The sequence below is a fragment of the Motacilla alba genome, chromosome 4 (genome assembly GCF_015832195.1).
Source record: "Motacilla alba alba isolate MOTALB_02 chromosome 4, Motacilla_alba_V1.0_pri, whole genome shotgun sequence".
Lineage (NCBI taxonomy): Eukaryota > Metazoa > Chordata > Aves > Passeriformes > Motacillidae > Motacilla > Motacilla alba.
This window is the reverse complement of record NC_052019.1, coordinates 3,614,031-3,629,852: the sequence shown is the minus strand read 5'-3', so window position 1 is coordinate 3,629,852 and position 15,822 is coordinate 3,614,031. Positions and strand designations below refer to the sequence as shown.

Here is a 15,822-nt window from a genome sequence, read left to right as displayed (position 1 = left end):
AACTAAACTGCCAGATTAATCAGACTTTGCATTTTCTATAACCATGTAGTGAGATTTGTCAAGGATCCTAAGGATAACAAGAACTTATTTTTCTCACTATCCCAGCCACTGCATATAAGCACAAAAAGCTCCTTGTAATTCCAGTCCATTAGCAGCAAACAACTATTCCTCACCAAAACCAACACAAATCGATGTCTGCCCTTTGCCTCTGTGTGGGATTCACATTCTCTGAACCTGAGAGAAGCAGTGAGAGAAGCAGAAAAAAAGAATAATCAAAACGATTCTTATTTCATTCGCTGCTCCTGTGCTGCACCAAAGTAGAATGCAATATGGAGATTGTTTACCCAAAGTGATGGTGTTTTGTTTCCTTGGCCTATGAGGGCCAAGCAGGTGTCCAAACTGTTGGTCAGTTTGGACAGTTGGTCAGTTGGTCAGTTGGTCAGCAGAAAGTCCCAAGATTCTGGGCAGTTGAGTTGGGTGCTTGTGCAGATTCAGTTTAAATGTAGTGCAATATAATATAAAATAATACAGTATAAAAAAGTAATTAATTAGCCTTCTAATATCCATAAAGTCAGATGTGTCATTCCTCCCTGTGTCAGTGACTTGATTTTACTATACCTCTGCAGTCTGAGGAAATGGATGTGAATGAAAAGGGGAATTTGAGTCCTGTATAAGAACAACTTAGTTAAAAGCTCTGTAGATTGTGTGGAGAAACACTTCATTCTCCACACCCTGCTGATACTCACATCAAACTCATTCAAAGCAGCAGCGAGCTCTCCTATGCCGGTGTGGCCCTTGTTCTCATCGGTGGGCGAGGTGGCCTGGGCAGCGTTGGAGATGCCAGCAATCGCCTCCTGCACTTGCTTGAAGACGTAGTCCCTGTTGGCCCTCGTGGCCGCCACGTCGGGGTGGCGCAGGAAGGCCTGCGAGGCCGTGTACAACATGGTGGCGTTCTTCTTCAGAGCCCCGCGGGCTGCGGCCATCTCGTCCCTGCAGTGGGGATCCTTCAGCTCCTGGATGAGAACAGGGTTGGAAACGAAAGGGTTCGTGTTAGAATGCATTGCCTTGAGCATCTGGGCATGCACACCGTGCAGTGGTTTGGTAGAGATGGAATTCATGGCAGAATCCACTAGAAATCACTGAAAGAATTACCCTTGTGCCAAGGAAGTCCTCCTGTGTCACTACAGCTGTTACATTCTGCTCGCAATATCTTACCTAAGAGTCACTTCCCTTTTGCAAAAACCCATTACAAATGTACATAAAACATTCAAAATTACTCTTCCCAAACAACTGGATTCCTTCTGCTGATTCCATAATGGCAACACTCCTGTTGCAGCAAGTGCCTTGTTTTTCTAATTACTACACCCATGTCCTTTATAAAATTATCATAAGGTAGACCTTTAAAAAAATCAAACTACAAGTATTACATAGATGAATATCATAGAACCACAGAATCAAAGAATTAACTAGGTTGGAAAAGAGCTTTGAGATCATTCAGTCCAACCTATGACCTAACACCATATGGTTTTAGTTCTAAAAGACCAAATAAATTGCCTCTCAATATTTCTATTTTGCTTCCCTTCATATTTTGCACTGTTCATCATATAATTTAGAGTTTTTATATTTAGAATATGATAGATACTTTCTTTTGTTTCCTGTGACAAAAAGAATCAGATACTGCACAACATGTTATCAGAATTATGTAGTATTATTTTTCTTAACCCCTGTTTTTTTTTCAGTTATAGTGTATATCATATTGTCCTTGAAAGCCTTATAAACTTAAAGACAGCCCTCATAATATTCATTAGAAATAACAAAATATTATTACTTCTACTTTAAAAATATGAACAAACCAGTCTGGAGAGCTGAATAGTTTATTTATGTCCACACATGGAATCCATTGCCAACACTGAAAAAAGACCCAGATATTCTGGATTTAAAGGTTCTACCCACTGATTAATTTCAACCACATGTGCCTGACAGGTAACAGTCTTCAGAGAGAATTTTTGCCATATTCTTGTGTCTTCAACGAGAACTTAAGAGATACCAACATCCATTGATTTTCACATTTTTATCTTTTTCCCATATTTGCAGCTCTATTTCCACAGGGGAAGTGTTTGAATGTACAGAAGAGCATTCTCCATATAGTGCCTAGATTCTACAGTTTAATTTAGTTGCCTTATTCAAATGGTTTGCTTTCTGTAGTCCTGCAAGGAGCAAGGAGATGAGCTTGATAATCCTTACAGGTCTCTTCCAACTTAAGATAGTCAATGATTCAATTTTAGTATAACTCCAAAAATGCTATTTTTCATAAAAAAAGCCCCACAATCATGATTCAGAAGAAAATTGTCATTACTACAATTCAGAAAATAAGGTAAATAGGTGGATGAATATGGAAAGCCAGCTTTGCAAATCCATTGTTCAATGCAGTACAAAGATGGCACATCCTTGAATTATTGCTGATATTCAAATATAATTGAAGTTGGAGAGACCTTATACAACTCTACAGTGTCTTGAAAAGAGCAGGGTTCAGGGGAAAGCTATCTTTATTGCAAAGTTGTACAATAACTAGCCTTGAATAAATGTTATCATGAATTTCTGGTCTCTTTTTCAGCTGCCTTAGCAATGAATACATGGAAAAATGAATTTTTTTTTTTTTAAATCTCAAAATTATTAATACTGGTTCTAAGCACAAAGTAGATTTCTGATCCTCCTGAACTTGAATTATACTGAACTAGCAGAGCTCGTGCTTTACCAGCTGTCAGAGTGACCTGAAATCTGCATAGGTTAGAATTAAATGGGAATAATCATCAAATTAAAACTATCCTTAACCTTCTGAATCACTTCCCTTTTCACCCTTCAATCTGTTACTAATTGAGGCCTCTTGGAAGGTACTCTTAAAGAAATGGCACTTCTCTGGAAAACTTCATCACTTTCAAAAATAATCAGTGTAATTAAATTATAGGCCATGACATAGCAATTAATGGTGCATTGTACATTTTAAACCAGACTTGGATATAAAACAGGAGAACTTTAGAATGAAGATGGACTTTTCCAACCACTCCTGTACTCACCTGCTGTCGCCTTGCAGCGACATAGTTCAGTTTAACCATTTCCTTCCCAAATTCCTTAAAGCGATTGGCTAAATCTTGCTCATTTGTTGCATTTTTCACAGCTTCTAGTGCTTCCTCTACCTGCAACACAATAAATCAGCTCTGTCAGCATTTTAATCCACTCTTTGATGAAGTCTGTGACTGTTACACCCCATACTCTGTCTTACATGGACCCAATTTAGGTTTCACATCCATCACTGTACAGAAGGTTTATGAGAGTCCCATGAACTTTAATTAGGATTTTAATAGAGCAGCTGTCACTCTGCATTACTGTCCATTGACTGTGCTTTGGGATCATGTAAAGCTAATGTCAAAGACATCACTGTTTTAATTTCCCCACCCACACTTATCTGATGAAATATTTAATATCTTGTTTTGATATTTAATATCAAAACAAAATGCATGAGTATGTTCTTAATGTGTGGTACAGGCTTTGTGGGAAAACAAAGAAAGTTATCACATCTGGACAAGAAATATTTAAAAAGGAAATTCAAACTTATCATTAAGGTTTAAATTTACCCTGAAATATGTGCATTATTTCTTTTTTTTCTCAGCTCTAAGCTTTTATTCTTTAGTTATTTAACACTGAGAAAAGAATCTACCCAAAAACCCACACCTGCATTTTTTGCAGTGATGCTGTAGCTAACAGACAAAAATATAAAACCCCAGTTAAACCAACAAGTTGATCCACCAAATGTATTGTGAACCTTTACCTTATGCAAAGCAAGAAAAGTATCTGAAGGGATAAAATGCTCTTTTCATGCAGTAAGTAAAGGAAGCATTATTGTGACTAGATGGGAATTCAAAGTTGTTCTTCTCTCCCTTGCAAGATAAAAATGCAATTCCAAGCAAAAACATTGAGAACTGAAAAGATGTTACTGATCCTTCTTGATAAAAGCTGTTGTTCAGCTAAAAGCTGCAGTTCATAAGAACATGCATAACAAATTTTCCTCTCAAAAGGCAAGGGTTTACTGGCACGGAGACAAGCAGGGGTTTTCAGCCCTCCAGACACTGCTGGGAGTTGATCAATTCAGCAGTAGCTGGTGTCTAATAGTTTAGAAAGGCACAATTATGTGCAGAACCTGTCTTTTTATTGCTTGAGTTGCTTTGTGTTTTCCTACCACTGAGAGAGTATATTTTCATTTTGAGCTTTTACCTACTTACTGCAGATTTACAAATTACAGGGCAGTAGAGTAGCAAACTCATACATTTCTATTGGAAAATGCATAATTCAGGAACATAAATTCATAGCTGTTATGCTGGAAATTATAAACCAACTTCTGTCGATTTACAAGCTACAGGCTCATTCAGAATCCAAGTTACCTCTCCTTTTACTCTTAGGGAGAACAGAGATTTTAAAAAATGAACTGACTGCCTTACCATTAACACAAACTGCAAAAGCATCACTGTATTAAATATCTGGCTCTTGCAGACCTTCTTGCAAAATATGCCCATTTCCCTTTTTTATCAATAAATATTTACATTAAATACCTGAAAGTTTCATCGTTATTGTGTTTGTAATGCCAAGCACAGGCATGACAAACTGATACACATTTTCTAAGCCCTGCTCCATATTAAACAAAATTCCTGAAAAATTTGTCAGAGATTCCACTCTGATAATCAGATTTCAAAGGATTCTGATCATACTCTATCATGTCAGTCAGAGCTTGAGACCACAGATTCCAAAATTAAGAAATCAGTTATGAGAAATACTAGAAAGTACAGAAGCACAAGATCCTTTTTAATGATATTTTTATTACTACAATTTATTTTTTACATATTCATACTGGAGCAAGTTCTCCATCCTTGAGAAAACACTCAGCTGATCTGTTCCTCTGATTAACTAGCCTGGAGTTAATTACAATAGATCTCTAATTCTCTGTGTGCATGACCACATACTATAATGGTACATGGTTTTTTAATGTGTTACAAAAGCTTCTGCATTAACCACTATTTCTAATTTTGGCAGTGTAAAAGATAACCTGAATGCAATGACCAAGAGTCCTTCCAGAAAGCACCTGCATATATTCCCTCTAAAACACTAATTAAAATGCACAATTTCCTGGGAAGCCTTTGACATGCTTTCAGAGAAAACTGATTACAGCACAATTCAGCATAAATCAGGCTTCATTACTCTGACATGCAGAATTATTTTAGTTCATTAATTTTATGGGTAACTTACACAAGTCTTTGAAGGTTACCTTTGAGTCAATGGAAGAGCTGTTCCTCCATCAATTTTTTATAGTATAACCACTTTTCCCCCTAGTAATTCATTTGTCTGAAAGCAGTTAGCACTGTAAAGTGGTAAAATAAGGATATTTACATGTTCAATCCTCAGAAATAAATTACCCTTTTTAACATGAAAATAAAAGTGACAGTTAAGGTCCTTCTGTTGAATTTTGCTGAAAAGAACCAGAGATCACTGACTTCTGAAACTCAACTTGTAGTATCATTAGATAAATGCAGAGATGACAAGCACGCTGCCAGACATGGCTCTTGCAAATCTGGGGTGCAAACTGTGCAATAAATAAAGCCACTTACAAACCAGCACTGGAAATTTGTATTTTACATAACAGAGTACTCTGCTGCAAAAGAAATCTCAGATGCAAGAACAGAATTTCTCATTGCCCATGAAAAGAGCTTGAATACAAATTTTCATCATAATGTTCAGAAAAAACCTGTTGTTTCTGATATTCAAGTGTTGGCCTTGCTAGGAAAGTACAATTTGAATTACAGTTACATGGAGCATTATAGAGAGGAAAAGTTTAAAGCATATTGGAGAGACACTGCTTACATTGCACGTAAGCAGAGCCATGTGCTGACAATTCTGAGAGCAGCATTTTATCCATTAAAGCAGAGCTCACTAGAACCTGGGCTGAAAAATCGGCCTCTTTCCTTATGAAAACTGTTTTCCAGCTATTCAGGTTATCTGCACAGTTTGCAAGTTGAAGGGTTCTGTTTTTCCAGAACATTAGATTGTCATACAGTTACACTGACAAAAAGACAAAAAAAAAAAAAAAAAAGAAAAAAAAGAAAAAAAGGAAATACTTTTTGAACAGTTGCTTAAAAGAAGCAACTCTCCATCTCCTCAGTTAAACTCACACATGCACTCTGCAGCCTTAAAATATTCTGCATATGATTTTCTGCACAATTTTATTTTGCTTCAGAGGTTTTTGATGATTTGTTTCTGCAATAAAAAGGTAACAGTGCAACAGCTAGGGAAGGTGGAAAAATGCATTTCCTAGTTTCAACTGAAAATCTTTTTAATACCCCTGTATAAAAATGTGAATGGTGGCAGGCAAAAGTGAATATAAATCTGTCCAAACTATCTGGCAATCTTTAATTCCTCTTTAATCTTTGATTGGACAGTTGTTCTATTGTCTCTCTAAAAATTAAAAATTCGATCTTTAGATATATTTGCAAGTCATAAAGAGAAAAAAAAAAAGAAGAGTAGACAACTATAGTACTTAAACTGTGCCAGAAAACAAAAATACTGGGAGAGTAACTGGGAAAAGATGTGAGGGGAGCAAATGCTTCAGTTCAAATCAGAGAGCTGTTTAACAGCAGAATCAGTCCAGTCACTGAAGACAGCTCACAAATTTTGCTTAAGTGTTTGAATATTAATTTCTGCAGAATTAGAAAATGAATGAGACTAATGCAGAAATGTGTTAACTCCCACCTCTGATCAGCACTTCAAGAGAACCAAGTGGAGAGTAAGGACTGTGGACAGCCACCTTCCTAACTGATTTATTCTGTTTTTCCACGCACAAAGCACACAAACCCCGAGAGAGAAGGTGAAAAACGCTTACGATTTTGAGGTGTGAGAGGAGCCTCATGACATCAGCCATGTCAGCCAGGATGAGCAGGCGAGTGACGGCCGAGAGCAGGGCGCGGGCGGCGCGCACCATGGTGCCCCTCTTCACCGAGGAGCAGGGGTCGTCCGCGAACTCCGACGAGGCGATCCGCATCGTCTCTCCTGGCAGCGGAACACAAACGGGGCTCAGGTTAGCATTCAGCCTCGTGGGTTTTATTTTTCCACAAAGTATACAAACTAAGCGCTGCTGGGAAAAAAAATCAGAGAACCACAAAACCCTTGGGTTGGAACGGGACTTAAAGCCCATCCAGTTCCATTCCAGGGACACCTTCCACTGTCCCAGGGCAATCCAAGCTCCATCTAACTTCTCCTTGGACATTTACAGGGATCCAGGGGCAGCCACAGCTTCCATGGGGAACCTTTCCAGGGCCTCACCACCCTCACAGGCAAGAATTCCTTCCCAATATCCCATCTAATCCTGCACCTTGGCAGTTTGAAGCCATTCCCTCTTGTCCTGCCACTCCGTGCTGTGTCCCGAGTCCCTCTCCGGCTCTCCTGGAGTTCCTTTAGGCAATGGAAGGTCTCCCTGGAGCCTCATCTTCTCCAATTTGAACAACCCCACCTCTTGCAGACTGGCTCTGATTCACAGATTTTACATTAACCCAAACTTTGCTGTTGTTAAAAAAAATCCTGTTTGTCTCCAGTGCAAAATCTCAAAAAGAAAGTACTTCTAATGTGAAATCAAAGCATATTTACATTGCTTTTAAGACCATTACAACAACATTAAAAGAAATCTCAGACTGCAAAACTTCCCATAAGACCATGCAAATAGTGGGGGAGAGATTTAAGATGGCCACAGTGATTAATTCCCATCAGAACTATTTTCCTTATTATATTTACCATTAGGACTGTGTGTTCAAATTATAATTTGCAAGCAGTGTATCTTGGATGATAAGCTGGTAATATAAAATTTCAAAATACAATTCAAGTGGCTCATTTCTAAAGCTACATATTCCTCTTAGCTTTCCATTGGGTTGGCAAAACTCTCTACAAATTTCTTAGGAGACAATTACAATCATTGCTAGATAAAAGGAGAACAAACCAAATTTCTAAACATACTTAAATACTACATTGCTCAGCATTACAGAGCTGAAATTCAAGGTAAAAAAGAAAATAAGGTTTATTGGAGGAGGACTACAGTTTGCTGTCCCTACCTTCCCATGCACTTTACCTGTGTGCCACAAATCACTGAAACTAGGAGCAAAGAATTCTGACGCCACAAAGATTTTGTTCTAACACATACTTTAATTCAAACAGTTGTTTGAAAATTTTATCCCCAGCTCTTGGCTGAGAGTGAGTTAGAAATTGGGAATAAAACTCCACTATTATTAATATTAATATGATGATGATGATGATGATTATTATTATTATTATTCAATGAGTCAAATCTTTCATGTAAGAGGAGATATGGAGAGCGACCACAGAACAGCTGAGAGCCCAGCAAGTGAGCAAGGGTTGGATGTGAGTTTCCTAACTGGGAATTTGATCCCAGGACAGGACTGGCTTCATCTAACCAGTTTAACATTGTAAGGCATCATCTTCCTTCCAATTATTTATTGAGGGAAACCAACACTCCCAGAGTAAATAAAGAGTTTGCTCCAAAATGCACTCTTGGGGCATATGGAGCTGATTGAACCCAAGGGGACACAAACAACCACGGGAAATCCCAGCAAGGTTTTCCCTTATTTAAGCTCTAAGTAGGATTCAGATGAGATGGAAGTGATTCCAAGCACCCAGCAGCAAACCCCTTGTAAGTGAAGGTACTGAATTTCAGAGAAATCCAAGCTGAAATGGCAACTTAAGCAAGCTTTTGATTTTGGAATCAGAAGCCTGAAAATTGTTCAACTTCCATTTTGGTACTGAAGAGATTTTACCATTTTCTGCCAAATTAGAAGTGTGTAGCTTTAGATAAATATTTATATTGGACCATGAAAGAAAGAAGTAATATTTGATAATTAGCCAGTGGCATCAGGAAAGCAAGAAGGAAAATTATCTTCTTAAACTTGAATGTCCAAGCAGATATCCCTTGCAAAAAGATTTAAAAATCAACAGTCAAGGGCAGAGGAAAAATGCACAGAAGGTTAAAAGGAAACAAAAACAAATAAAACCAAAAAGGGATTAAAAGAGATTGGATTAGACATTTAATTTTAGAAAGCTCACATTAGGTGAAATAAATCTCCAAAATAATGAAGTAAAAATCATTAAATAGACATAATGAAATAAGCAAAACAAAAAAGTATGAGTATAAAAGTTCACAGCAGGTTGTTTAAAACTTAACAAAATCTAGTAGTTCATAATTTAGAAACTAATAACCAAAGAAACTAGCAGTTATGGGGAGAAAGGCTCATCTCTCTCAGTGCCAATTAACATATTTTAATCCTTTTACAGCAGTGGTATCAAACTACTCTTAGACTAAAGGTATCAGTGGAGCTTCAGCTAGCTCAATTATTCTTTAGAGAAACGTTTTTATCTGGAAAAAGTCAACCCTCCATTTAGTTATCCATTTCTTTCCAAATGCATTTCAAGTTGTTCTGTAATCTATATTAAATTATTTTCAGTGAAAATTGGGTCGACCCAAGAAACACAGACATCTGAAGCCATCAGGACTGCTTCCTTGCCACTGGAGTCAGTCAAGTGATAATATAATTAATAATAATCTTAATATGATAATAGCTACACTCGTAAACTTATCAAGCTTCCATCTTAGAAACAACTCAGACATTTAACCCCAATTAATCCTATGTGAAGTGGAAACTCACTTCAAAATGAACTGCAGAATCTGACAGGTTCTCTTCATTAGAGACACTTTAATGCCATACTGCCTGTATTTGTAGATAATTTAAATCCATTTCTTCTCATGACCCATTTGTCCTTCAGCTTCACTGTATTCTTCTTCCACTCCTGTCCCTATTGTCCCTTTTTGGCTTTGTGAAATTTTGTGGGGAGTCACGACAGATTAAGGCAGTACTTCAGTCCCTTCTAACTGCACACAATATCCATTTCTATAATCATTACAGCAGCTCCATGAAACAATTATGTTTCTGGAGTATAAATGATAAAACCTGCAGGTTTTTAGGACCACTTGCAGAGATGAGAAATACTCATGGAATCGCAGAACATCCTGGGTTGGAATTGTAGGGATCACTGAGTCCAGCTCCTGGCCTACACAGGACACCCCAACAATTCCACCATGTCCCCAGAGCTTAACAATTGCAAACTTCTATCAACAGATGATTGCAAAGGTCACCAAAAAAAGCTACTGGAATTCCATGAGCAGTCTCAAGGTAGAACATCTACCTGTGAGGAAAGCATTGAACCAAGGCTTTCAATGGTTAATAGACAGAGGAAATATCATTTTTTCCAAAGCCTTGAAGTGTTTATTAACAAACAGAAGATGGGCTCCAAGTAGCAATCCAGAGAATAGCTGTGATCAGTAGGGGATGCTCACAATTCACCAAACACCTGGAAATAATTACTAGAACAATGACAAATTGATTGGATGCACCACTCCTGAGAAGTTCCCAAATGGAAGAAGTTAATAAAGCTGCAGTCTAATTAATCCATTTCTTTCAGATTTTTCCTATTGTTCTACATGTCCAAGATTAAAAAGACAGAACAACTGATCCATGACATAATGGAAGTATTTGAGTGCTCTCCTTGTAATTAGAGCAAAAGCACTGTTATGAAGCTATCCTAAATTATAATAATATATAGACCCAAACTGAGTTGCACATTCCACTTAACAGAGTGAGGATTACACTAAATGATGATATGATAGTTTTGAACAACCCATAATTGTTAATAAGGTATATTTAAATTATGTAAGCAGGTTTTTAATCCTTTCATCTTGGATGCTGTCTTGTTAAAAAACAAAAGCAAACCTTTCAAGATGCAAAGATCTGCAATTTTATCCCCTTTGGATTTGTCTAGAAATTCACCAAATAGTGTAGGAGCACTCACTTTCCATACCAGTATGTATCTGATCAGTCAGATTTTAGGAATAATGACCTTAATCTGGTCCTGGATGGTTGGTTTCTCATGTCTATGTTCCTCATACTTTATTAATCACATTGATTATTTTCCGCATCTCTTAAAACATCGTATTTTGTTTACAGTATTTTAAAAACCATTCTCCAACACTAAGCATGTCCATTTCAGTATTAACCTCTGTCTGACATTATCAGAATGCGGGAAGTTATTTGTAGACCAGTTTTGTCCCGCATACTCACTAAATAAAAATATGCATAAAAATTCTAATCAGAATTCTAAAAGCTTCACACAAATGGCTGTTTAGTCTTCCCTTTCCTTAAAACCTTTTTCCTAAATCTTTACTACTATGGCCCCTAAACTCAGCTCCGCTCCCACTTGCAGCTGGAACTTTGTTCTCCATCTGTGGGAGGATGACCACTGTTCTCATCATTTTAATGGATTTCAAGGCCAGAAAAGGCCATCTCTGATCAAGCCTGATCTTTTCTGGTCACATTTCAGCTCCTGGAGCTGTGTCTCTCTGGAACTGATTGTACAGACAATCCAGTTCACTTACATTTGACTCACTTTACATTTGATATTTAGACAGAGTGATGGAAGATGAATCACTCTGAATTTTAAAGCACAATGGATGGATATTCTTAAATCTAGTAGGTATTTTAAATTCAATGTTCTCTCTTAGATTCAAGAACACACCACATCATTCACTTCATGGACCATTAAAATATGTAATTTTAATTAAACCAACTACTTCTTTCCTGAGGGACTGAAAATAGCAAGAATACAGAACTTTTAAGGTATTTAGCCAATATATATGACAATGTAAGACAATTTATCCATGAATGTTATGTTTTAGAAAGAACTTTTCTAATTAATAGTCAGATTAATAGTGCGTTTGAAACGTCACTGATACACTTAAGTACAATAAAAACCCAATTAAATTTCAATTCAAAACTAAATTATTTGGGATGTGAGGATACATTAGCATCTCTAATCCCTCTTTGTCTGCAACTCAGTTACTCCATGGATTAACATCCTTCAGGGACATATGAAACTGATCTGCCTTCACTGAACTGATGTTCAGGGAACATCAACATGAACATTCTAGATGTTCAGAACTCTGTCTGGGAACACGACAACACACTGGACCTCTTGAGATATCAATAAATACAGAGGCAAATTTAAAAACTCAAGCTCAACTGAATTATAAAGTGGTTTTATTTGTATCCTGGTAAAAGTCACGCTGCTGAACTACAATGTTTGACAGAAACATGGAATCACAGAGTTTTGGGATGGGAGGGACCATAAAGCCCATCTTGTTCCATCCCCTGCCATGGGCAGGGACACCTTCCACTAGCCCAGAGTGCTCCATGCCCCATCGAGCCTGGCCTTGGACACTTCCAGGGATCCAGGGGCAGCCACAGCTTCTTTGGGCACCCTGTGCCAGGGCCTGCCCACCCTGACAGAGAACAATTTTTCCCCAATATCCCATCTACATCTACTCTAAGTTGAAATCTCTTCTCCCTTGTCCTTTTAGCAAGTAGTTCAGCCACCAATTTCCCCACAACTTCTGTTTTCATACTAACAATTTGAAATCTCTAATTAAAATAAGTATTTTCTTATTTATCCAAATGCTCCAGAGTTGCATCAAGAAGCATATTCAAAATCAGTAGAATAGTTCATCACCTAAACAAGAAACTACAGTGGAAAATGTTAGGAAAAGTTAATGTCTTTCTGGTGAACTGTGCATGGTACATTCATTAAAATCATTCTTGTAAAAAAGGACTAAAATGAATGGAACTGGCAAAGAAAAATTTGTAAGTCCTAGTGATTAAGATCTTGAGTTTAATGATTTAATGGGTTTCCACATAACAATTTATTAATTTAAATAGAGATGTCATAAATAAATTTAACATATCAGGTATGGAAGGGAACAAAATTTGAAAAGCACCCAAAATTCATGGAAAAAGAAGCACTCCAAGAAAACAACATTCAGCATTAGGCTCACACCAACCACTCTGGATATTATTTTCATTCTGGGGCTTGAAGAGGCTCACAAATACTGTACAGGAAAGCAAGTTCAAGGGTAGATTCTATCTGTGCCCAAGGCACTGTGAACTAAGTTCAAAATCATAATTAGAATCAGTTCCATCACTCTCTATCATCACATGAAAAGAAAATACCCAATAAAGAGTTTATTTGAAATTGATATTTTTTGAGATAAGCTTCAGTTCAAAGGGTTGATATTTTCCAGCAAGATGTGTTTTCATAACAAAATTTATCAAAAATCCCAGTGATCTGTGAAAAAGAGGGAGCAGCAAGTTGATAATGTCAGCACAGGGGAAGCACTGTGAGGAGGGGGAAGGATTGATGATGAGATTGATCAGGCTGGTGGATTATCAGCTCCCTGTTTGTTTTGAGGGCCATTTTTGTGTTCCTGCTAATTTATGCTTTTCCTTACACTTAGATCCTATCTGAATGTCTTGAAGTAGTAAGAGAAGCAGGGAGCAATGCTTAATCTGGAGAACAAACATGGCTAAAAGTAAAAAAAAAACCTTTCCACAACCCCAGCTGGAATTAAGAGGACAGGCACAGTTGCTGGACAACTGAGGGGTTTGCAGCCAAGAATGAAAAAAAACAGGAAAAATTTAAATACAAAAATTTAGAAAGATACTCCAGTATAAGAGAGGATGAGAAAGGAGAAAAGTAGACATGGGAGAGTCATCAGCACAGGGAAAAACTACAGTATAGACTTACAGTAAGAAAAAGATGAAAAAGAAGACAACATAAAATACAGACAGAGCATCAGCAGGTTTACACAGAGAAACAGATAGAAGGTACAAGAGCACTTTAAAAAAATTATTTCAATTCTTCTATTAGTTCACCTAATCTGCACACATTGTTTATATTAATCTATATTTGAGATCCAACGCAGTTACTTTTTTTTTGCCATAAAACAAATTACTAAAGATTCTAAAATCATGCTCAAAGCCTCAGCTTACATGAAGATTAAGTTTATCTATCCAAAATTGAGAATTACATTTAAAAATTATGTTTCAAAGACTAAAAGACCAGCAGTTTTTCACTGAATTTTGATTTGGCAACATTTTAGTAACCCAAGAATTTATTGCCAGTTTCAGTGGGAATTCACATACATGCAGTGACACCTATGTGTTAATATAAGAGCTCCTTTATATAACTATACTCATTGTTTGAATGTTTAAAAACTGCAAGAGCTTCTTTGCAGAGAGATAATGAGATAACTGAGCTTCATGGTGTGAATTTACATTCCAGTGCAGAGATCAAAACACAAAACTAATCTATAGCCCTCCATCAACACCCAGAAAGGCAGATTGCTGTTGTGCACAGGGAAAGACTCATAAACAAGACATGATTATAATTAGATTTGTAATGAGAACAGAAAGAAATGAACCTTAGTCTAAGCCTGTATAGGTAATAGAAAAAACGATGGTTGAGTGTTAGAACTGTCCTTTATAAATACCTGGGCATGGCAGAAGGGAGGCTGAGGGGAATCAAGGCTGCAGATGGCTCTGAGGGGAATCTGGCTGGTCTAGTGGAAGGTGTCCCTGCCCATGGCAGAGTGTTGGAACTAGAGCAGCTTTAAGGTCCCTTTCATCCCAAACCATTCCATGATTCCATGATGTCCATCCTTTACTGGATGCAGAGCAAAATTCAGTCACAAAGGATGAGGAAAATGCTGAGGTACTGAATTCCTTCTTTGCCTCAGTCTCCAACAGTAGGAGGAGTTGTCTTTCAGGTACCCAGCACTCTGAGCTGAAGGGCAGACATGGGAACAGAATGAAGCCCCCAAAATTGGTTCTACTCCTGTCGTTAATGAATTTGTTGAATCCTTTTTTTATTTGTTTTCTATGGCAGCAGCCAGATTTCAGTTCTAGCTGGGCTTTGCCCCTTGCCATTTTCTCCCTGCATGACCTCCAAACATCTCTGTAGCTTTCCTGAGCTGCTCGTCCCTTGTCCCTTTTCACAAAGGCCACCGACTCTCCTTTTTTTGCCCAAGTCCCACCCAAATTCTCTGTTCAGACAGATAAGTATTGAATAAATAAAATAATGAGAGATTTAAAACCATGAAGTCCACCACAAACAGGTGAAAGGAAGTAGAGGTGACATATTTTCTGAAGAAAAGACACATATATTTCATCACATACTGTAGAAGTCACATAATATAAACAGAGGTTAAAAACTGACTTATCTACAACTAAAATACAAAAAAAAAAAAAGCACAATTGGAACAATTACAGCTGAATGAAATTTGCAAACATCCAAAATCAAAATCAGTGGAGAGCCTACAATTTTATTTTTAGTAGATATGAAAATAATTCTAAATTCCATCAGCTATACAGAACAGGCTCCTTTTCCCATGTTCATATATAAGCAGCAGCTGGAATATCTCACAGATCTAAAGTCTAAAAAGAATTTGTCTCTGATAAAGGGATTAAAACAGAAAGAACAAGATAGCTGGAGATCAGAATGCTATAATTTGACACTTCTCAGAGGAAATCAGCGCCTGTTATTTGATTATTTTATATTCGCTCACTCTGTAAAGTATTACTGGCCTTTGTAGTATGTGAAAAATGTACTTCAGAAGAAGACGTGTTCAAAATGGTAAATGGAAAGGCAATAAATTAAAGCCTTTTATATACTGACTAAGCATCTTTTAGGACTCAGATATTAGAAAGTATATTTCAAATTTTCATGCTGTCATCTTTAATACTTCTCTTATCGAATACTGCTTTCTGAAACCATATCCAAAATTAAAGCCTAATCTGTATGGGAGAAAGAAGCTTTTATACAACTTTTGAAGCTGGA

At 37.2% G+C, this 15,822-nt stretch overlaps 1 protein-coding gene across 3 annotated transcripts in view; it reads right to left on the bottom strand.

Annotated features, from left to right (window-relative positions):
* CTNNA2 (catenin alpha 2) overlaps nt 1-15,822 on the bottom strand; it is a 464,788-nt gene that overhangs the window by 346,590 nt on the left and 102,376 nt on the right. For all 3 annotated transcript variants that reach the window (XM_038135460.1, XM_038135463.1, XM_038135459.1), the window contains exons 4-6: nt 6,923-7,089; nt 3,075-3,194; nt 747-1,013 (exon numbers count right to left, since the gene is read on the bottom strand). In XM_038135460.1, the coding sequence (XP_037991388.1) occupies nt 747-1,013; nt 3,075-3,194; nt 6,923-7,089 (554 nt within the window). The remainder of the gene's footprint in view (nt 1-746; nt 1,014-3,074; nt 3,195-6,922; nt 7,090-15,822) is intronic.